We start from the raw sequence: 17,746 nt of genomic DNA, 5'->3' as shown, positions 1-17,746 counted from the left end.
AAATACCCACTTATTTATGAAGAGTATTTTCTGTTTACAGGTTCACAATGTCTTATTTGCCTTTGATCTAATGGTAGATGCAGGTCTTCCCAAACCTAAGGCCAGACCTGAAGGTAAGTTGCATAAAACAAGAGTCAGATCTTTAGAAGTTACACGATTCATATGAAGTCTTAATAATTCCTATTTACTCCCCTTGGAACCAATGTCTGTCATCTTAGGAATCATTTTCCTTTAAGAAAAAATAAAGGCAAAAATAGATTCCATACAAGTTTATTACTCTCCAGAACTCTGTTATACAATGGAAGGTTAACACAAGTGATTGTGGTCGCCTTTATTCAAGGAAGGTAAATCTAATTGAAATTGGGCAGATCTGTGGGGAGCATTTGATTTCAATCAAAGTAACCTTTGCCTTTTTCTGTTAAGCCCAAAAAATACTTTGCATTTATAAAGCAGATTCAATTCCAGGACAGATGTGGGCAGGGTAGTGAATTCAGAGTATATCATTGTGTTGCATGACACCATGATGTCACAAATCACATCCCTATCAATGACATATACAGGCAGATACTCTTTGGTACCTTCCTATGCCAAAATATTTACTTGTAATACGAGTCAAAATGCAGACTGCACATGCAATTTGTTAGAGTAATCAGTAAAACAACATAAACCCTGATCTGAAGATGCATAGTGTGACAGCAGATCAGGGTCTGTGTTGTTTGCAGTCAAACTCAACTTATAAACAGGTTTATATGGTAACTCTATTGGACAAAATCAGCATACCGTATATACTCACAACTACAAACTGCACATATGCAGATCTGCTATCATGTGATGTACCTGCAGATCTGGGTCTGTGCAGTTTGATAGGAGTAATCAGTTGAACAAACAACACAGACCAGGATCTGCAGGCACAGTAATCTATGGCAGATTAGGATCTTGCTTGCAGTTTGACACAGTATCTTTCTTGTTTGAAGTTTGACTCAACTTACAAGCGAGTATATATAGTATGTCATTATGCACAAATACAGAATCCTAATACATATGCTCATCTTATTGTCCTTGCTCATATGCTGTATGCTTCGCAAACAAAGGAAAAGCACCAGTTGTAAAGACCTGGCATTGACATGCACAAACAAAAATTACTTGGCTAGAAATACTATTACATCTGTCATGTTTTAAAATAAATGGTATTGTTTGATTTTACCCCAGAAAGAAAACAAAGGTGTTTTGTTTCAAAATATATCGAATGCTGTTGAATTCAAACAGTATTTTCACAAACTCAGATAGTATCCTTACAAAAATGAGAGCCCTTGAGATTGATTGTCAATAATCTTACATAATCCATTAAACTGTGCATGGTATCACCTGGATGGATTGAAATGTTATAATATAATTAAGTCTGGGAGAAGATTAAAACTGACAGGCTAGCAGTGATAGGCATCAGGTTCCTGCAGAAAAATCAAAACAGGATATCACTGTTGCTGCCTTTCTCTGACATCAAAGGAATGGATCATATCCTTTTCTTTTACAATAGGTTTAATTGTATATAATAAAACTGGATGAGCAGCTGCATTTGTAGGATTAGGTTACTGTATGCTGGTTTAAGTAGTCTAAAGTAATATGGTTTTCCATTGTTTATTTAAAGCATACAAAAATGTGTATTCTAATGATTATTTTGCACTGAAAGTTGCTTTTGGTTAAAAGAGTGGCTGGTTGGAGAAATTGTACATGGATATTTTTTTTTTCTCTGAATTTTTCTGTAACTATAAACAATCAACATTTAAAAATATACGTCTTTATGTAGGTTCTGAAAATTGTGATGATATGGTATCGGCCTATTTATAGTAATGGGCTTATATCGGCCTATTTATAGTAATGGGCTTATATCGGCCTATTTATAGTAATGGGCTTATATCGGCATATTTATAGTAATGGGCTTATATCTGCATATTTATAGTAATGGGCTTATGTCGGCATATTTATAGTAATGGGCTTATATCGACCTATTTATAGTAATGAGCTTATATCTGCATATTTATAGTAATGGGCTTATATCTGCATATTTATAGTAATGTGCTTATATCGGCATATTTATAGTAATGGGCTTATATCAGCATATTTATAGTAATGTGCTTATATCGGCCTATTTATAGTAATGGGCTTATATCGACCTATTTATAGTAATGGGCTTATATCGGCCTATTTATAGTAATGGGCTTATATCTGCATATTTATAGTAATGTGCTTATATCGGCATATTTATAGTAATGGGCTTATATCTGCATATTTATAGTAATGGGCTTATATCGGCATATTTATAGTAATGGGCTTATATCAGCATATTTATAGTAATGGGCTTATATCGACCTATTTATAGTAATGGGCTCATATCTGCATATTTATAGTAATGTGCTTATATCGGCATATTTATAGTAATGGGCTTATATCTGCATATTTATAGTAATGGGCTTATATCGACCTATTTATAGTAATGGGCTTATATCTGCACATTTATAGTAATGTGCTTATATCGGCATATTTATAGTATAGGCTTATATCTGCATATTTATAGTAATGTGCTTATATCAGCATATTTATAGTAGTGGGCTTATATCAGCATAATTATATTAATGGGCATAGTCCAGCCATATCTTGGGGCCTAGAAAGGTGTAGGCAAAGCATAACAGTGATAGTTAAAGCTGATGCACTTATTTTACATTTATTTTGATGTTATCAGACTTCAGAGCCATAAATAAATTGGATCTCACAGATAACATGTTTACCTTACATTTTTATTTTTCATATTATAGGCAATTACATGGGGAGCAATTTTTGGCAGTTTTTATTAATGGAATATTTTGCCTGATGGGGTGGGGGAGTTGACTGAAAAGTATCTCTATGTTGAAACCATTTTGGGAAAAAATTACATGTAAATGAAAATAAATTATTCATTCTCATGTCTTTACTTATATACAGAGTTTTGAGAAGGATAGTAGATTTATTTGATTTGAAATGCAGCTCGCTGTTAGCGCTAGTGAGATCACTGTGAACTCGCACACAAAAAATGTGTTGCTTTACTTAAAGTTATTTATATCAATAATTTTAAGGAATATCTTGACACCAAATGATCAGCTTCGCAAAGTTTTTAATTAAGTCTTTTAGTCCGTTAGTTTTCTGGTGGAATAAATTGTCGTTCAGATGTAGTAACAGTTTTATGTTACCGCAACGTTAATAAAAACAGATGCTTAAAATAAAATGTGTTAAAGCTGGAGAATAAACAGTACTTATCAATGGCCTAGCTGCATTGTAGGGGATGTAGATGTATCATATCCTGAGATCGTTAATCTTTGTTGAGCAGATTTAGTGGGAAGTTAGACATTATCTCTGTTATCCGGCAGCATCGGGCAGCAGCATCAACAATTTGTAAAAAAAAAAAAAAATTTTATTTTTATGGGTTTTTTAATGCATATATTTCCTTTATCATTCAGTAGATTCTGGCCATACATGGCATGAATCATTATGAAGTTACTACAGTTCATTCTACAACATGCCTGCTTGACCATTTTAGTTTGGGGTCAAGGTCAAAATTATAGAAAATTTAAGGAATTGGCACACAAGAAAATTCTATTTGTTAGTATTTCCTAAACCCCATGATGATGCTTATCATAAATCGGATGGCTTATCTTGCAGCTGATTCATTCTGCAACATCTGTGTTATGTTCACAGTTACAGAAAGTTTGCATCAATGTTTAGGTAACTGTTATCTCATACTTATATTACTTAAAACTTGATGGATTTTCTTCATACTACGGATAAATCATTATAAAGCTAAAACAAATCATTCTGATACACACTTCATCACTGCTTTGGCCTTGGGGTCAAGGTCACATCATAGAAAATTTCTATGTAAGTTTGTTCAAAATTTTGTACTTGATTATATTTCTTAAACCTCTTGATGGATTTTCTTCATAGTTTAGATGAATCAGTGTGAGTCTAAGAGAATTCATTCTGTAAGATGATTGCTCAGCCTATTGACATGGCCATAAGTGACTGAGTAGTCTAAAGTGCTCACCTTTACCAATCATTACCATCTCACCTCTGTTTGCGTGGGTTCAAGTCTCAAGCTCAGCAGATGTGTGCATGTGAGAAAGCTGCCAGTAGCTCAGTCATGCAGATCCAGGCCATCCTGTGTAAGAAATTAGGTGACATAGAACTATTAAAAGAAAATTTTTATTAATTTTGTCAAGATTTTTTTGGTGCTGCTTACAATTCTGTTGATCCTAAATTACACCATATATATGATAACATTGCATTACTATACATAGCAGTGGTCAATGAATCAATATCCTGTACGATGGTGATTTCTGATGTCATAAAGGGAACTCCCACAAGATTTAATATGGCAAGGGGTCTGAAATCAAATGTCTAGTACTTTTGAAAAATTTATCAGTATACTTAAATAGCTAAAACTTAAAAATAAATATTTTTTTTAAATTCTTAACTCAGTTCACTGGAACATTTTTCACCCAGCTTCCTCTGCAGACTGATTTCATATTTTAGTCCCATTTTAAACGTCTTTATACCACTAATCAAGCCATTTTATAATGCTTTTATAACACTAATCAAGCCATTTTATAACGACTGCCCGTGCAGAATGGCCGAATCTTTTTTCCCCAACACTGACTGGGTTAGGAAGGTTTTACACTGTCTGGCAACAATGACCAAACATCATTGACCCTGATCTACCAATTCATGGTATGCTGATAGATAAGGATCTATCTGTTGCTTGCAGTTGGATTCAAGTTATCTACAAGCGACACTTGATTTACCTGCTTTAATTTGACACCATTTATAATGAAGAAATAATATTCAATTTGCACCACTGTGCTTGTTTTTACAACATTGCTGACATCGTGCTGTACCTGATTTAACTGGGTTACTTTTCAAAATTCTTTGTGAGCTTTATTCTTTAACTATTGTTTTTATATGGAAGCCTGTGAACATCTCAAAAAAATAATACAGACATGAAATTTGAAGAAAAATCAGAATATGTTTGGAGGGGGGTAAATTGGGAAATGTTTAGATTTTTCTTGAATGCTGGAGTTTATATTATTTTTTTTTAGGTATTCATGATTTTATTTTATCATTCTGTGATCTTCTGTACTTTTATGAAGTGAATATCTGAAAAGAAATGTATTCAGTTTACAAAAGGGTTATTTGCCTCAGCAGTCAGAACACTCGGCAGGACAGCACCATTGGTGCTTACATTACATTTCCTGGCATAAACTCCCCCCTAAAATGTTAAAATTCTTTTCAGACCCCAAAAGACAGACAGATAGTGACAGAACGCTACCAAACAATTCTTGTGACCCAAGGGTACCAACAGTTTATAAGATAGGAATCAACTATATACATTAGAAACCTTGAACTTTCTTTGTGTGTTTTTTATTGTATGATCTAAACGTAAGATTAGAGTAATGAACACTGGACACCCAGATTCTTGTACACCATTGCAACATATCAAGAAACCATGAATTGTTCTGGAAAAGTGGAGATTTTGTTTTTTTGTGGGTTTTTTTTCAGATTTGCAACAGATATGAGATTTTTATGACACATCCACGAAAATGGGGAAAATGGGGATTATAGACAAAAATTATTCTTTATTGCTATTTTCAGTTCTTTTTTTACTATTATGTTTCATGCAGTCGTAATTGATCATTTTAATATACTGTATAAACTTATAAATTGAGTCCAACTCCAAGCAACATAAACCCTGATATACTGTCGCATAATGCACTGGCAAACCCATGTCTGTGTTATTTGTTCCACTGATACTCTTAACAAACTTGCAGTTGCAGATCTGGGTCTGTGCAATTTGCAGTTGGACTCAAAAGCAAGTTTGTATGTTTCTACTGATTACTCATAACAAGCCACACAGACCCAGATCTGGCAGCACATTTTATACAAGATCAGATTTGGGTCTGTGCAATTTACAATTGAATAATTTATATATGTAACGCATGTAATAACATCTCATGAATCACAGATAATATAATAATGTAATAGAAAAGAAAGGCTTAAGAACAGAGTGAACTAAATACATTTCAAGTCATTACACTTTGCAGTTAATTGGTTTGGTCAAATAAAATCATTATTTTTCAATTTTATGTATATTTCTCCAAAGTTTAAGTTCTCACACTGACATAACATTGAAATCTTTCACTGAAAATAAAGGTAGTACCAATATTTGCAAAGTTTCTCTTGGCAGTGAAGTTGCTTGTCTTGCAGAGGGTTTACAGTAGATGTTATCACAGGCTTAGGATACATGAACCTAGGCCCACACCATTATCTAAAGCTTCAATAATGCCTGCTGATTGCTGTTGTCAGGGACAGAGATTGATGGGCCCTCTTTTGGATGCTTCACAGATTAAATTAAGTAGCTGGATTGGCTTGGTTTGGTCTTACCTGTTGGTGCCCAGGTCAAGTGCTTTGGGGCCTCAAAGACGATTTGTATTTTATTATCCCTTTTTTGAAATGACAAAGCCAGAGGTACATGATCATTGAATAGTGCTTTCATTTTAATTTAATTCCTCCCATCCTGTGAATACATCCCCACCAATTGAAGCTCTATGGATAAGATTCTCATAAAGAAAATTAAGGGAAAAGAAGAGAAGTAAACTTGTAGAGAATGAAGGTACATGATCAATTCTGTAAAACGTTAAAAATGTACACGTTTTGTGTTTCTTCAGCAGGATTTGTCAGGTGTGGATTAATGGCTGAAAACAAATTTTTCTTGACAATGATTGACTGCATCAAAACTTTGTACAAAAAAGCACATCAGAAAAGCCCAGTAATCTGATAAAACAAATACAAATTTTTACATCATATTACCAAGTCACATAAACAATTATTCCATTCCATTTATCCTAAGTTAGTTTCAAGTTCTTCCCTCCCTATATCCCCTTCATAAATCAGATTATCCCACCTCATACAAGTATCAATCATGTATACTGCCTTCATCATCTCATATCCGGCATACATCAGCCATATTTAATTTTGCCAGATAAACTTATCTCCCTTTCATTCTTTATCCAGATGCTTTGGACATCTTATAGTGAATGACATTGTGGACAAAAGTTTTAAAAAATCTCATTTCTGATCGTGCTATTAAAAATCCAGTAATCATGCTGCAAATGCCTTGTATGAATATCCTGCCAAAAAGAAACAATTTATCAGCTTTGAAAATTTTGGTGAGGCTGGTTTAGCAGAGTTGCCGGGATTCTCCTGTTTTTAGGTTTTCTGCAAGATAAATTCATTACATGGTTTGTTAATGACTGTACTTCAGATTTGCAAGTTCAGTGTGAAATCCGTTTTGGACTCGACACGTGAACTTTGTGCAGTACAAAGTGCAAACAGTCCCAATAAATCTCATATATGGTCACTAACAAACTATCTAAATAATATTATGCATTCATTTGCCTGAGAAAGTGAGACAGTCATATCATTGAGATTGTACTTTTGAATTATCACAATGTAATTGTTTGATGTTTTTCATTTGAAATCACTTTATTAGTATGCTTCAGATCATAATCACTCTTTTATTGGGATGGGACGAGAGGCTTGGATTTTATTTTTAATGTTTCTTAAAGAAATATATTTGTTTCAAGTGCCAGCAATGTTCCATCTTATTTACTAGAGAGAAATAAAATCTGTCTTTTAAGTTCTTACAGCTTCAAACTAGCAATTGTTATCCCCTCCACCCCCACCTGTTCCCAACCCTCCACCCCCAAATATAGACTGGTCTGTATGATACATCGATAAAATGTCATGTTGATTCCTGGTTTACTGCACTGCTGCCAAATACTGAGATCAGTTTAGCATGTTATGTGTTTACTGTGGTAAATTATATCAGGATATTTAAAAATGGGAAAGCCATGTTTTCTAAACATTTCATCCTAGGATGAATAGTTATTTCCCAACTCAACACCTGTTTAAATTGAAAGTGTAAATAATATATATTATCATTGGTTGATGAGAGGAGTATCCCATTCAAGTAATATATGTCCTTTCAACAATATCTTATTTTAACCTAAGACATGACTCCAAGAGCTCTGTAAAATCCCATAATATATTCTCATTTTACCCATGTGAATTTTAAGTTTCAGAATCTGGAAATATCTCATGCAGATCAAATTAGTTTACAATGAAAGTTATATTGTAATCACATGTGGACCAAGGTTTAAGTCATGATTTCTCTTTTCCTTCCTTCACCATTTCTGTGTTCTAAATACTGTACAGCAGTTTTAATACAAGAATGTTAACAAAAGCGCATTCCTTTTCAGTTAAGACCAAAAGAAAAAAGCTTTGTTTTTCCGGTCAGTCCACCATCCGTATTTCTTATTGCCAACCATAGAACATTTTTCCCCATGTTTAAAAAGGAAAAGAAAACTTAAAAAAATCACATTAAATATATGTAATGTTTAGAAGAAAAAAAGACAGTGCTACCCATTTTTTTAAACTAGTTCAATAGGAAATTTAAATATTTGGCAGAGATGGCGGGGGGGCCAAAACAATCCAAGTTTGAATCTTTTAGCAAATATTCAGTGGGCTTCATTTGACTAATTATTAATTAAGTAATATCTGCAGGTCAGTGTTTGGTGTTTTCTGGCACATTATTACATGAAAGGCTGTACAGCAGTTAGGAAGTAGGTGTAAAATGTCATTCCCAAACACACAACAGTTGGTTCACCTGGGCTTACCTGACCAGGATTCAAACATGCAACCATTGCATTGCAAGTCCATCATTTCTACCACTCGAGAAGTATGGCTTCCCATTTACAAGTCAAGGGCTGCTAATGCATGGGTTTTCCTTATTTAGTGAGACATGACATGTAGACTTGTATTTTCTCATGTAGTGAGACATGACTTGTAGACTTGTATTTCCTTATGTAGTGAGACATGACTTGTAGACTTGTATTTCCTCATTTAGTGAGACATGACTTGCCGCTATCCATGGTTAATCTATTTACTTGTAGTGAGCTGCTAGCTCAGTTTTCAGGATGTTTGGATTGGTAACCCATGAGTCCCAGATTTAATACTCCCTTATGTCAGCTAACATGGGGTGTTCTTAGGAAAGGCATTTAGTTTCCATTTTGTCTGCCTGACATAGCTAATGATGTGTTAAAACCACACACAAAAAATGTCAACTTGTTACAGACTTGTCACTATTTACATATTGACAATAATTCATCTCAACTTTTTAAACAGAAAGTGGTACAGAGGTCTTCCATATTTAAATTATTTGATGACAGAATTGCAGATTGTTATATTGAAATATTACCTACATGCTGCTGCATTGCAGCAAAAAGATGAAGTATAATTGTGCACTTTAAGAACACATAAATTTTGCCCGTTGAGATATAACCACAGATTGCTGACTGGTTTAGAGGCTTGGACAAGACAGATCTGCAGCCGGTGATCATTTGTTCAAATAAAAATGTTGGTGAGCCTTGTTTTCTGAGGCTGTTTTACAGAATTTATTATCAAGGTCAATAACAATTTATATAATAAAAAATAATATTATAACAAGAACAGCTACATTTGGATTGCATAGAAATGAATTATAAATAAAAATACCAAAAGTTTGGTTTGGTGTTTTGTAGCATGGAAACAAAACTACTGTAGGTTAGTTAGTGCCAAGGCAATTGGAGTAAAATGCCTTACTCAAGGACACACCATGGTAGCCAATCCAGGCAGTTCCAGTGGTAGGATTTATGCATGCATCCATTTGGTCCCCTGTTCTGCATGTTAACATTGAGCCACTATGGCTTCTGCATCCATTACTCACCCCTTATGACATATAGGGGGTTTCATTGGTCCTGTTCTACATACGTGAGCCATTTTCTTCTGATTTCTCTACCAGGGACCACATTGTTCTTAATGCCACTTTTTTCCACACCTCCCAGCTGCTCTGTACCCTACACTGGTTATCCATTCGATCCAGAATCAAACACAAAACTTGTTCTCAGTGCTACGTCTCACTGTCAGACTCTAGTCCAACATATCTATCCGACCTCACCCATGTGTACACACCAGCAAGATACTTAGGCTCCTCTTCTGACAGTCGTATACTCATTATTCCCACTATGTTGTTGTTGTTGTTGTAGGGTTTAACGCCATTTTTCAGCACACGATAGGCTATACATGGCGGCCAGTATTAATGGTGGAGGAAGAACCCAGGAAAACCCCAGAAAGAACCACCGACCCACGAGAAGCTACTGGCAAGCTTTATCACATACCCACATTGGCTGAATCTGAGACTCGAACCCACGCAGACAGAGGTGAGATGGCAGTGATCCGTAACGGAGAGCGCTTTAGACCACTCGGCCACTCGAGGCCCCATTCCCACTATGAAAACAAAGTCATATGGACAGTGTTCTTTTGCATACCAGGGCCCAGCACCATGGAATGAATTGCCCACTGAACTTAGACACAAAGACACAGTCATCACATTCAAGAGGGCTCCCAAAACTCATTTATTTCGACTGCAAGAACAAACTTAAAAGACCTAATAATGTTTCCTACCTTAAATATTCTCAGCATGTTTTTTTTATGTTTTCTAATTTCATGATGTTTGTTTTTGTAATCGTATCATTATATGTTTTTTATCTTATAATTGTTGTCTAATGTTGTAAAGCGCTTAGACTTCTAAAGATTAGGTGCTATTCAAAGTCCTCATTATTATTATTATTATTTAGGGTCCATATTGTTTTGAAAGCATATTTACTGGTATTTTTGCATAGGATGTTTTCCCATCTTAAAGCAGCCTGTATAACTTATAAAAAGAAAACCACAAACTAAGTATTGATTGATTGGTTAATTGTTTGATTTATTTATTTGATTGATTGATTGATTAACAGTTATTTTATGCCCTGGCAATTGGAATGCCTTGCTCTACCTGACATGGCAATCAGGCATGGCAACCAACCTAGCCTGGTGTGGGCAGGATATTTTTGAACCATCAAGAAAGAGACATTAACTACCTTTAAGATGCATGAGATATCCCAAATCATAACTGTAGACATCGAAGATGACACCTGATGACAGTAGCAGTGTGTACCCTCCTGTCCCTGTGGTTATTTGTACACAATGGAGGATGTGAAGGAGGATCTGTGCAACAATTGTGGTTTCAAAATTCAGTCTTGAAAATATTTGTGAGTCATCTCTGCTTTGATAGAAATATACCATATCTGCCCATTTATGTGACTGGTGTGTTTGTTTTGAAGTCTACCGTATCTGCTCATTTATCTGACAGCTGTGGGGTTTTTTTAGGCTGCTTTAACCTTGGTTTTCTGTTGGAACATGTATTACATTATGTGTTATTAGATCAGGGTCATTATTGTATATTTAAATGATTCTCAGAAAAAAGATATTTTATCTTCTCGCCTTAGGCAGCAATAGAGCTTGGTCTGTGTCTACTGGCTTGTATTAAGCTATTCAACAAAACGATCTATACATTATTTCAGATCTTTGGTATCCAATAAAATTAGTTTATACACAGGTCCAGCAGTGTCAACATAACGGTGTTCCAGCCATTTAAATAGAAATATAGTGGGGCAGCAAAATTACACCTTCATCCATATATAATATGATATTTAATGTTGTAACATGATACTATTGTGATATTTTAAAACATTTACATAAAATTCTAACACTGTACAAATCGCAATAAAATGGTATGCATTAATAGTAGAAAAACATGTAAAGTAGAACCAATCTTGAAAGACCACCCTTTCTACCAAAATATTATGGTCTCTTAAGACAGATGGTCTCTCATAACAGGTCATACCACTATATAATAAATAAATCTGTGCATGCATAATATGGTCATTCGTAACAGTTGGTCTCACGTAGCAGTTGTCTTTTAAGACAGGTTTTACGGTACTGGAAAAAAACTTACAAGTGTCTTTAAGAAATGCAGTGAAATTTTATGACTGTAGCTTATAAGTGTCTCAGCACAAATGTGGCCTACATTAAATTTTGTCTTTTAAATTTTCCATAATTATTGCCATTGCTTCCATTTTGAAACTTATTTTAAGTTTTGATACTCTTTTTCATGCTGCCTAAATAGGAGCAGGATATTGTGATATGCTTAAATTGTATTGCAAAAATATTTTGGTCAAGACGTATCGCAGTGTGTCATTGCAGCCTTAATATATAGGCAAAACCCCTCCCCATCCCAATATGCTGCCCTCAGTGTGTCCTCCCGCTTCTGTTTTTGCCTCTTTCTCAAGGTGTCATTTCTTTTTATTCCGTCATGGCTATTTCATTTCTGATATGAAAAGAAATATTTATCCAAATATTAAGAGTACTGCTCTTACCCAGAGTTCTGTACGAAATTTCCTGCTTGAGCACTGTGCATAGAGAAGATATACAAATTTACTCTAGAAAGATAATCAACACCTCGAGTCAAAAGAGGGAAAAAAGTAGGCTCTGCCACAGAGAGGGCAAAATTTGCTGTGCAAATGGTCTAGTGTGATGGAAAAGAATGCAAAAAGAGGCTGTACCACTGACCCAGTATGATGGAAGAGATGGCAAAAATTAGCCATTCCAATGGCCCAATGTTATGGAAAAGAATACAAAAAGAGGCTGTACCACTGACTCAATATTGTGGAAAAGAATGCAAAAATTGGCATGCCACTGGCCCATTGTGATGGAAAAGAGGGCAAAAATATTCGATGCCACTGGCCCCATGTGTTGGAAAAAAAGGGGAAAAGAAGGCAAAAAATTAGGTCATGCGACTGGTTCAGTACGATGGAAAATTCTTGATTTAAATAATCACACAATGAGAAAAAACCCACATGGAGTCGATGAATTCACTATTATTTGATGTATAGTAATTAATATGGATTTTGTGGATGCTACAACCAGAAATTTAAAGACTGTGAATACTGATCTTTGCTTGAAAATAAGAGGACAGTTCTCCATGTGACTGATAAATAGGTAAGAATGGTAATATGCAGGTGTTTGGGCCCCAGAACTGTTTTTGTTTATCTTGAGTAGTTTATGTTCCTGTATTACCTGACTGCTTTTTTTTTCTAAAGGTAACTGGATATGAGGCACAATGTTTTTCTTTTAGCACAGGGTTCTTCAGAAAAGATGACTTGATCCAATTAGCCAACATAGTGCATAATTTTGCGAAGAGGTCCAGGTCAGGTGCCAAAACTTGGATCCTGAACTACAAGAAAGTCAAGCGATATTTTTTTCAGAAATTACAAGAACCTCTTAAACATGAAGTTTCGCTTTGAACTAATGAAAGCTGATTTAGATAATTTTTAAAAACAAGTTGAAAGCACTGTTATGGTCAGAGCTGTGAAACAAAGTTTGTCAATTATAAAATGTGGCTTAACGTGTGATGGTTTTATATTTAACTCAGATTACAGATTGTTTCATTTGTTGCTTTGGGGCCCCGAGTGGCTGAGTGGTCTAAAGCGCTTTCCATTATGGATCACTGCCATCTCACCTCAGTCTGCATTGGTTCAAGTCACGGATTCAGCCAATGTGGGTATGTGAGAAAGCTTGCCAGTAGCTTCTCGTGGGTCAGTGGTTCTTTCCGGGGTTTTCCCGGGTTCTTCCTCCACCATTAATACTGGCCGCCATGTATAGCCTATCGTATGCTGAAAAATGGCATTAAACCCTACAACAACAACATCATTTGTTGCTTCATTACCAGTTACATTTGCTTTCACAACTGATACAGTGAGCATTTGCATCAAAGACCACCAGTGTATGTGTCAATACACTAACTGCATTCCTTATATACTTGCTGTAGTTATCTATGATTTTGATGAAATTATGTGTAATTGTTGAAAGTTCAGATGCACCATGACTATCATACTTAATGTTAGACACTTTCTTAGACTTGGCACATACTGTTAAAAACTTCAGCCTAGATTATATTGCATCTAAGTATTAGCTTTGGATTTTTAATGTAGCTTTAACAATTTTCCAGTTACATTGCTACAATGTCTGCAGTGTGACTGTTTATAGTGATGTCTAGCACCAGGGCATCAATGCTGTAGACATGTAGCATGATGTCCCACCCAGTCACATTATCCTGACACCCAGCCAGCCAGTCCTAACACTAACTTCTTAATGCTTAGTGCCAAGCAAAGCAGCTGCTAGTACCATTTTTTATAAGTCTTTGGTATGACTCAGCTTGGGTTCGAACTCACAACCTCCTGCATCTGAGGCAGACACTCTAGCCACTTAGGATACTGGAGTGGCATTTGTATGAAATTACTAGAATGTCTTTTTGCTACTGATATGCAAATAGTCAAGAAACTGATTTTAATAAACATATTATTTTCTGTTTAGTTTCTGATGCTGCTTTCAATCGAATAGAGGTAACATTCTTCACAAATAAGCAGAGAAAAATAATGATTTTCTTTGGATGCAATAACAGTTGATGGGCTGAATTGTAGTGATACCTGTAAAGTTCAAGTGCAGTAGATTCCTTGCATACATGAATCTTTATTTACCTGTATATAAGGACACCTATTCGAAATGACCACTTTTAGCTCATCCACTTGGCAGTGGGTAGTTGTACACACAGATGTGACTGTATTATAACTTTCATGATTGGTAAAGTTGCAAATCGGCCATTGGTTTCAGGAAGGACTGGCAGGCAGGTGAGAAGTTGGATGGGTAATAAGGTATCACTGTGTCCTTGTTAGTTCTTTATAGTCCATATTTCTTTCTGAATTTAATCAAACCTGTTGTAATGGTGTAAGACAAAAAGGTCTCATAAAACAAGCACCTTTTGTCAGCATTTTGACAGAGTTATATCCCTTTGTTAATGTAGCAGTCTCTAAAATTGTATAGTTTACTGTCCACATTTCTCATCAAATTTCAGGTAAATTTGGTATGAAGATGTATCTTTTCAAAATCTCAGACATGTTCCTGTCTACTTTAAACAGAGTTATGGCCCCTTTGCAATTTGAATCTTCCTTTCAGCTCTATCTTTTCTCTCTCTTATAATTAAAAGTTTTGGTGGATGACACACTTGCATCTCAAAAAGAAAGCACTTATCATAAAACTTATCTTTCACGTGAATCTTGGAATAGAGATTTGTCAGCCATGAGAACCTGTTCATTGTACATTATTAAAGCAGTTTGGGTTTTGACGAATTTTCAGTTTTCAGAGGTTCCCAAACTTCACCTATGCAGTTTAGTTATGTCCCATTAGTTATAATATTATGTTTATATTCATTAGTACCCACTTTTGTGATTTATAAATACAATCATCTTGTTTCTTTTGATAGTCGTACAGTAAGTATTTACACTAATTTTGTTTCAACACCTGTACTGGTACTTGATAAAATGTTACTGTCTGATATATATATCAGATCAAGTTCAAAAGCTAGTTGATTGGGGATTGTTTAGGTGTATAGTGTCTGACTGACACAAATGATAAGCAATAAGCTTGTTAATTTGCACAATTACTAGCACTGTATTACAAACACTTAACTTTGAAAACAGTCACTTCATTCAGGTATAAAGACTGTAGAATAATATTACAGGTGGTGTTTTAGTTATCTATGTCTTAAGTGAGAACATACATTTGTATCTAATGGCCTAATTTCTCTTAATAAATGTAATTATTGTTTGGTTATGATAGAAGAGTACACCTCTGTTTAGTGGTAATATTAGGAGTAGCAATTCCTGTTAGATATAGTGTTAACTAAAGCCAATGTACCCCAGTGGGGAATGTTACATTCAGGCTCTCAGGCCAACCAAACAGAAACCTACTATTGGTGGGAATTGTGTGTTTGTAGGTTTACAATAAATCACTGATAGCAAGCTTCACATTATAGTCAGACATTTAGATTAGTGACCATCAGTTGCAAATTTTGTAGCTCTTTAATTAGGTGTCAAGTGCTTAAAATAGAGTTATATATTTGTAATGTAACTTGGAAATAAATTAGCTCATAAGGAAATATTTTACAATTAATTTTCTACTTAATATAACATTTTTGAAAATTCTAGTACACACAAAATGTTACTAAGGAGTGCATGTTGAGAATGGATATATGCTATAGTTACAGAATTTAGGTTTCGTGCATTTTGGTTTGAATAATAGAGTTAGATAAGTGTCTGCAGTTAACACAGTCTGATCATAAATTTAGCTCAGCATCAAGTCTAGAAAAGTCTTAACACATTAACCCCTGGAGGTTTTTGTCATTTTTGCCTGAAATTGGAGTAGGAAACACATTTTGAAAGCAAGTTCTGAACAGATCAGAAAACACCAAATCCCAGGTGATCTTTCAATAACATACTTCCTAGTTGTGTTAGAAACATCATTTGTCATTGGCTATTTGGCTCTTCTTTTTTTTTTTTTTATATGTATTCTTTTTTAATTGTTTTTTTTTTGTTGCTAAATAGAGCCATTATTTTTGGTATCGAGACCACTCGTTATTCCAAATGCCCATTTTATCCTACTTTTTGCAAAGGTTCATCTGTCTGTTTGCAGTTCATACCAGTTTGCCTTAGATCTGAGACCAAAAAGTCTCAAATCTGGACACAAAATCGGATTCCAACCACGGGTGAATTTTGGGTAGAAAAAAGTCGGGTCCAAAAAATGAGGTTTTTTTTATATCTGTATTTTGTAGTGCAACTAGATATTCCAGATTATTTGGTATCATTGTAGAGCTACATCTGTCTACCTTTCTATAATACCACCCACTTTAGTGTATCATGCATGACCATGACGCTATAGATCTCGGCAGTAGGCTGCTACTTTCTGCCACGTTAACTCGTTGCTATGGGTTAATGTGTTAAGGGAGTGCTTTTTCTGAGGTCCACTAAGATCATTTATATACTATGGTCAACATGTAGAATAAGAAAGCTTCGTATTGAATTAAAGGTGTAAAAGAAAAACTTTCTCACTTGTCTAATTCCTCAAGCTGTGCACAGTTACATCAGAATAGGCACTGCAACGGCAGTTGGATTTCAGTTTCCTAAATAATTTGTTTTTAAATTAAAGAGGGGCAAATTCAGGACCCCAAAAACTGTTTAAGTTCTGAGAAGAACTTGGTTTTGTGAGATATCAGTATTGACATAGTTCACAGTATATACTGTAAAATAAGAAATAATCACAGGGGTTTTAATTTAGTTATTTTGATGGGTAACAAATATCCCTGAAACTGAATCCACCATGAAAGGTAGTATTGTTGAACGACAATACGATTCAGTGTCACCCCACAATACTGCATCAAATTGAAATTGTAATTTTACTTCCAAGCCACGAAATTGTACCTCCACAAATGTTTATGATTTTAGTTTATGAATATTATCAATTAAAGAAAAGGCTGATGGCTAGGAGTCAGATTCAGGAGGAGTTCAATGCTTAAATGTATTAGCCGCCAAATTAAGAACAAATTGGTGCCAGGAAAGCAAAATCTGGATTTTTAAAGTTTGATTTTCCTGTACAACATATTTTTTATACTCGTATTTTGTTATTAAAATATCGGAGTTTTTTTTTATCTTAGTCCTGTTCCAAAAACCTTTCAACTGTTGCTACCAGACATGTATTAATGGTAAATAATGCGATGAAGGCATATTGTGCTCTAACACTTAGTCATTGTGACCTATTTTCTCTGATGGGCTTGTTTTATTTTCTGTATTTTATTCCCCAGTGCACAGTTTCTCTTACTGAGGTACACTCTCAAATCAAATTCAGGTTTTGA

General features: G+C 34.9%; 1 protein-coding gene across 2 annotated transcripts in view; it reads left to right on the top strand.

Moving 5' to 3' along the window:
- The window catches only part of LOC149786567 (beta-parvin-like), a 161,534-nt gene that overhangs the window by 107,770 nt on the left and 36,018 nt on the right, over positions 1–17,746 (top strand). For both annotated transcript variants that reach the window (XM_089977079.1, XM_089977078.1), the window contains one exon: positions 41–113. In XM_089977079.1, coding sequence (XP_089833205.1) covers positions 41–113 — 73 coding nt within the window. The remainder of the gene's footprint in view (positions 1–40; positions 114–17,746) is intronic.

This window comes from Sinohyriopsis cumingii, chromosome 12 (assembly GCF_028554795.1).
Source record: "Sinohyriopsis cumingii isolate HCF-2022 chromosome 12, ASM2855479v2, whole genome shotgun sequence".
Taxonomy (NCBI): Eukaryota; Metazoa; Mollusca; class Bivalvia; order Unionida; family Unionidae; genus Sinohyriopsis; species Sinohyriopsis cumingii.
The sequence above is the reverse complement of the archived record's forward strand: the minus strand, read 5'-3'. Positions and strand labels throughout refer to the sequence as shown.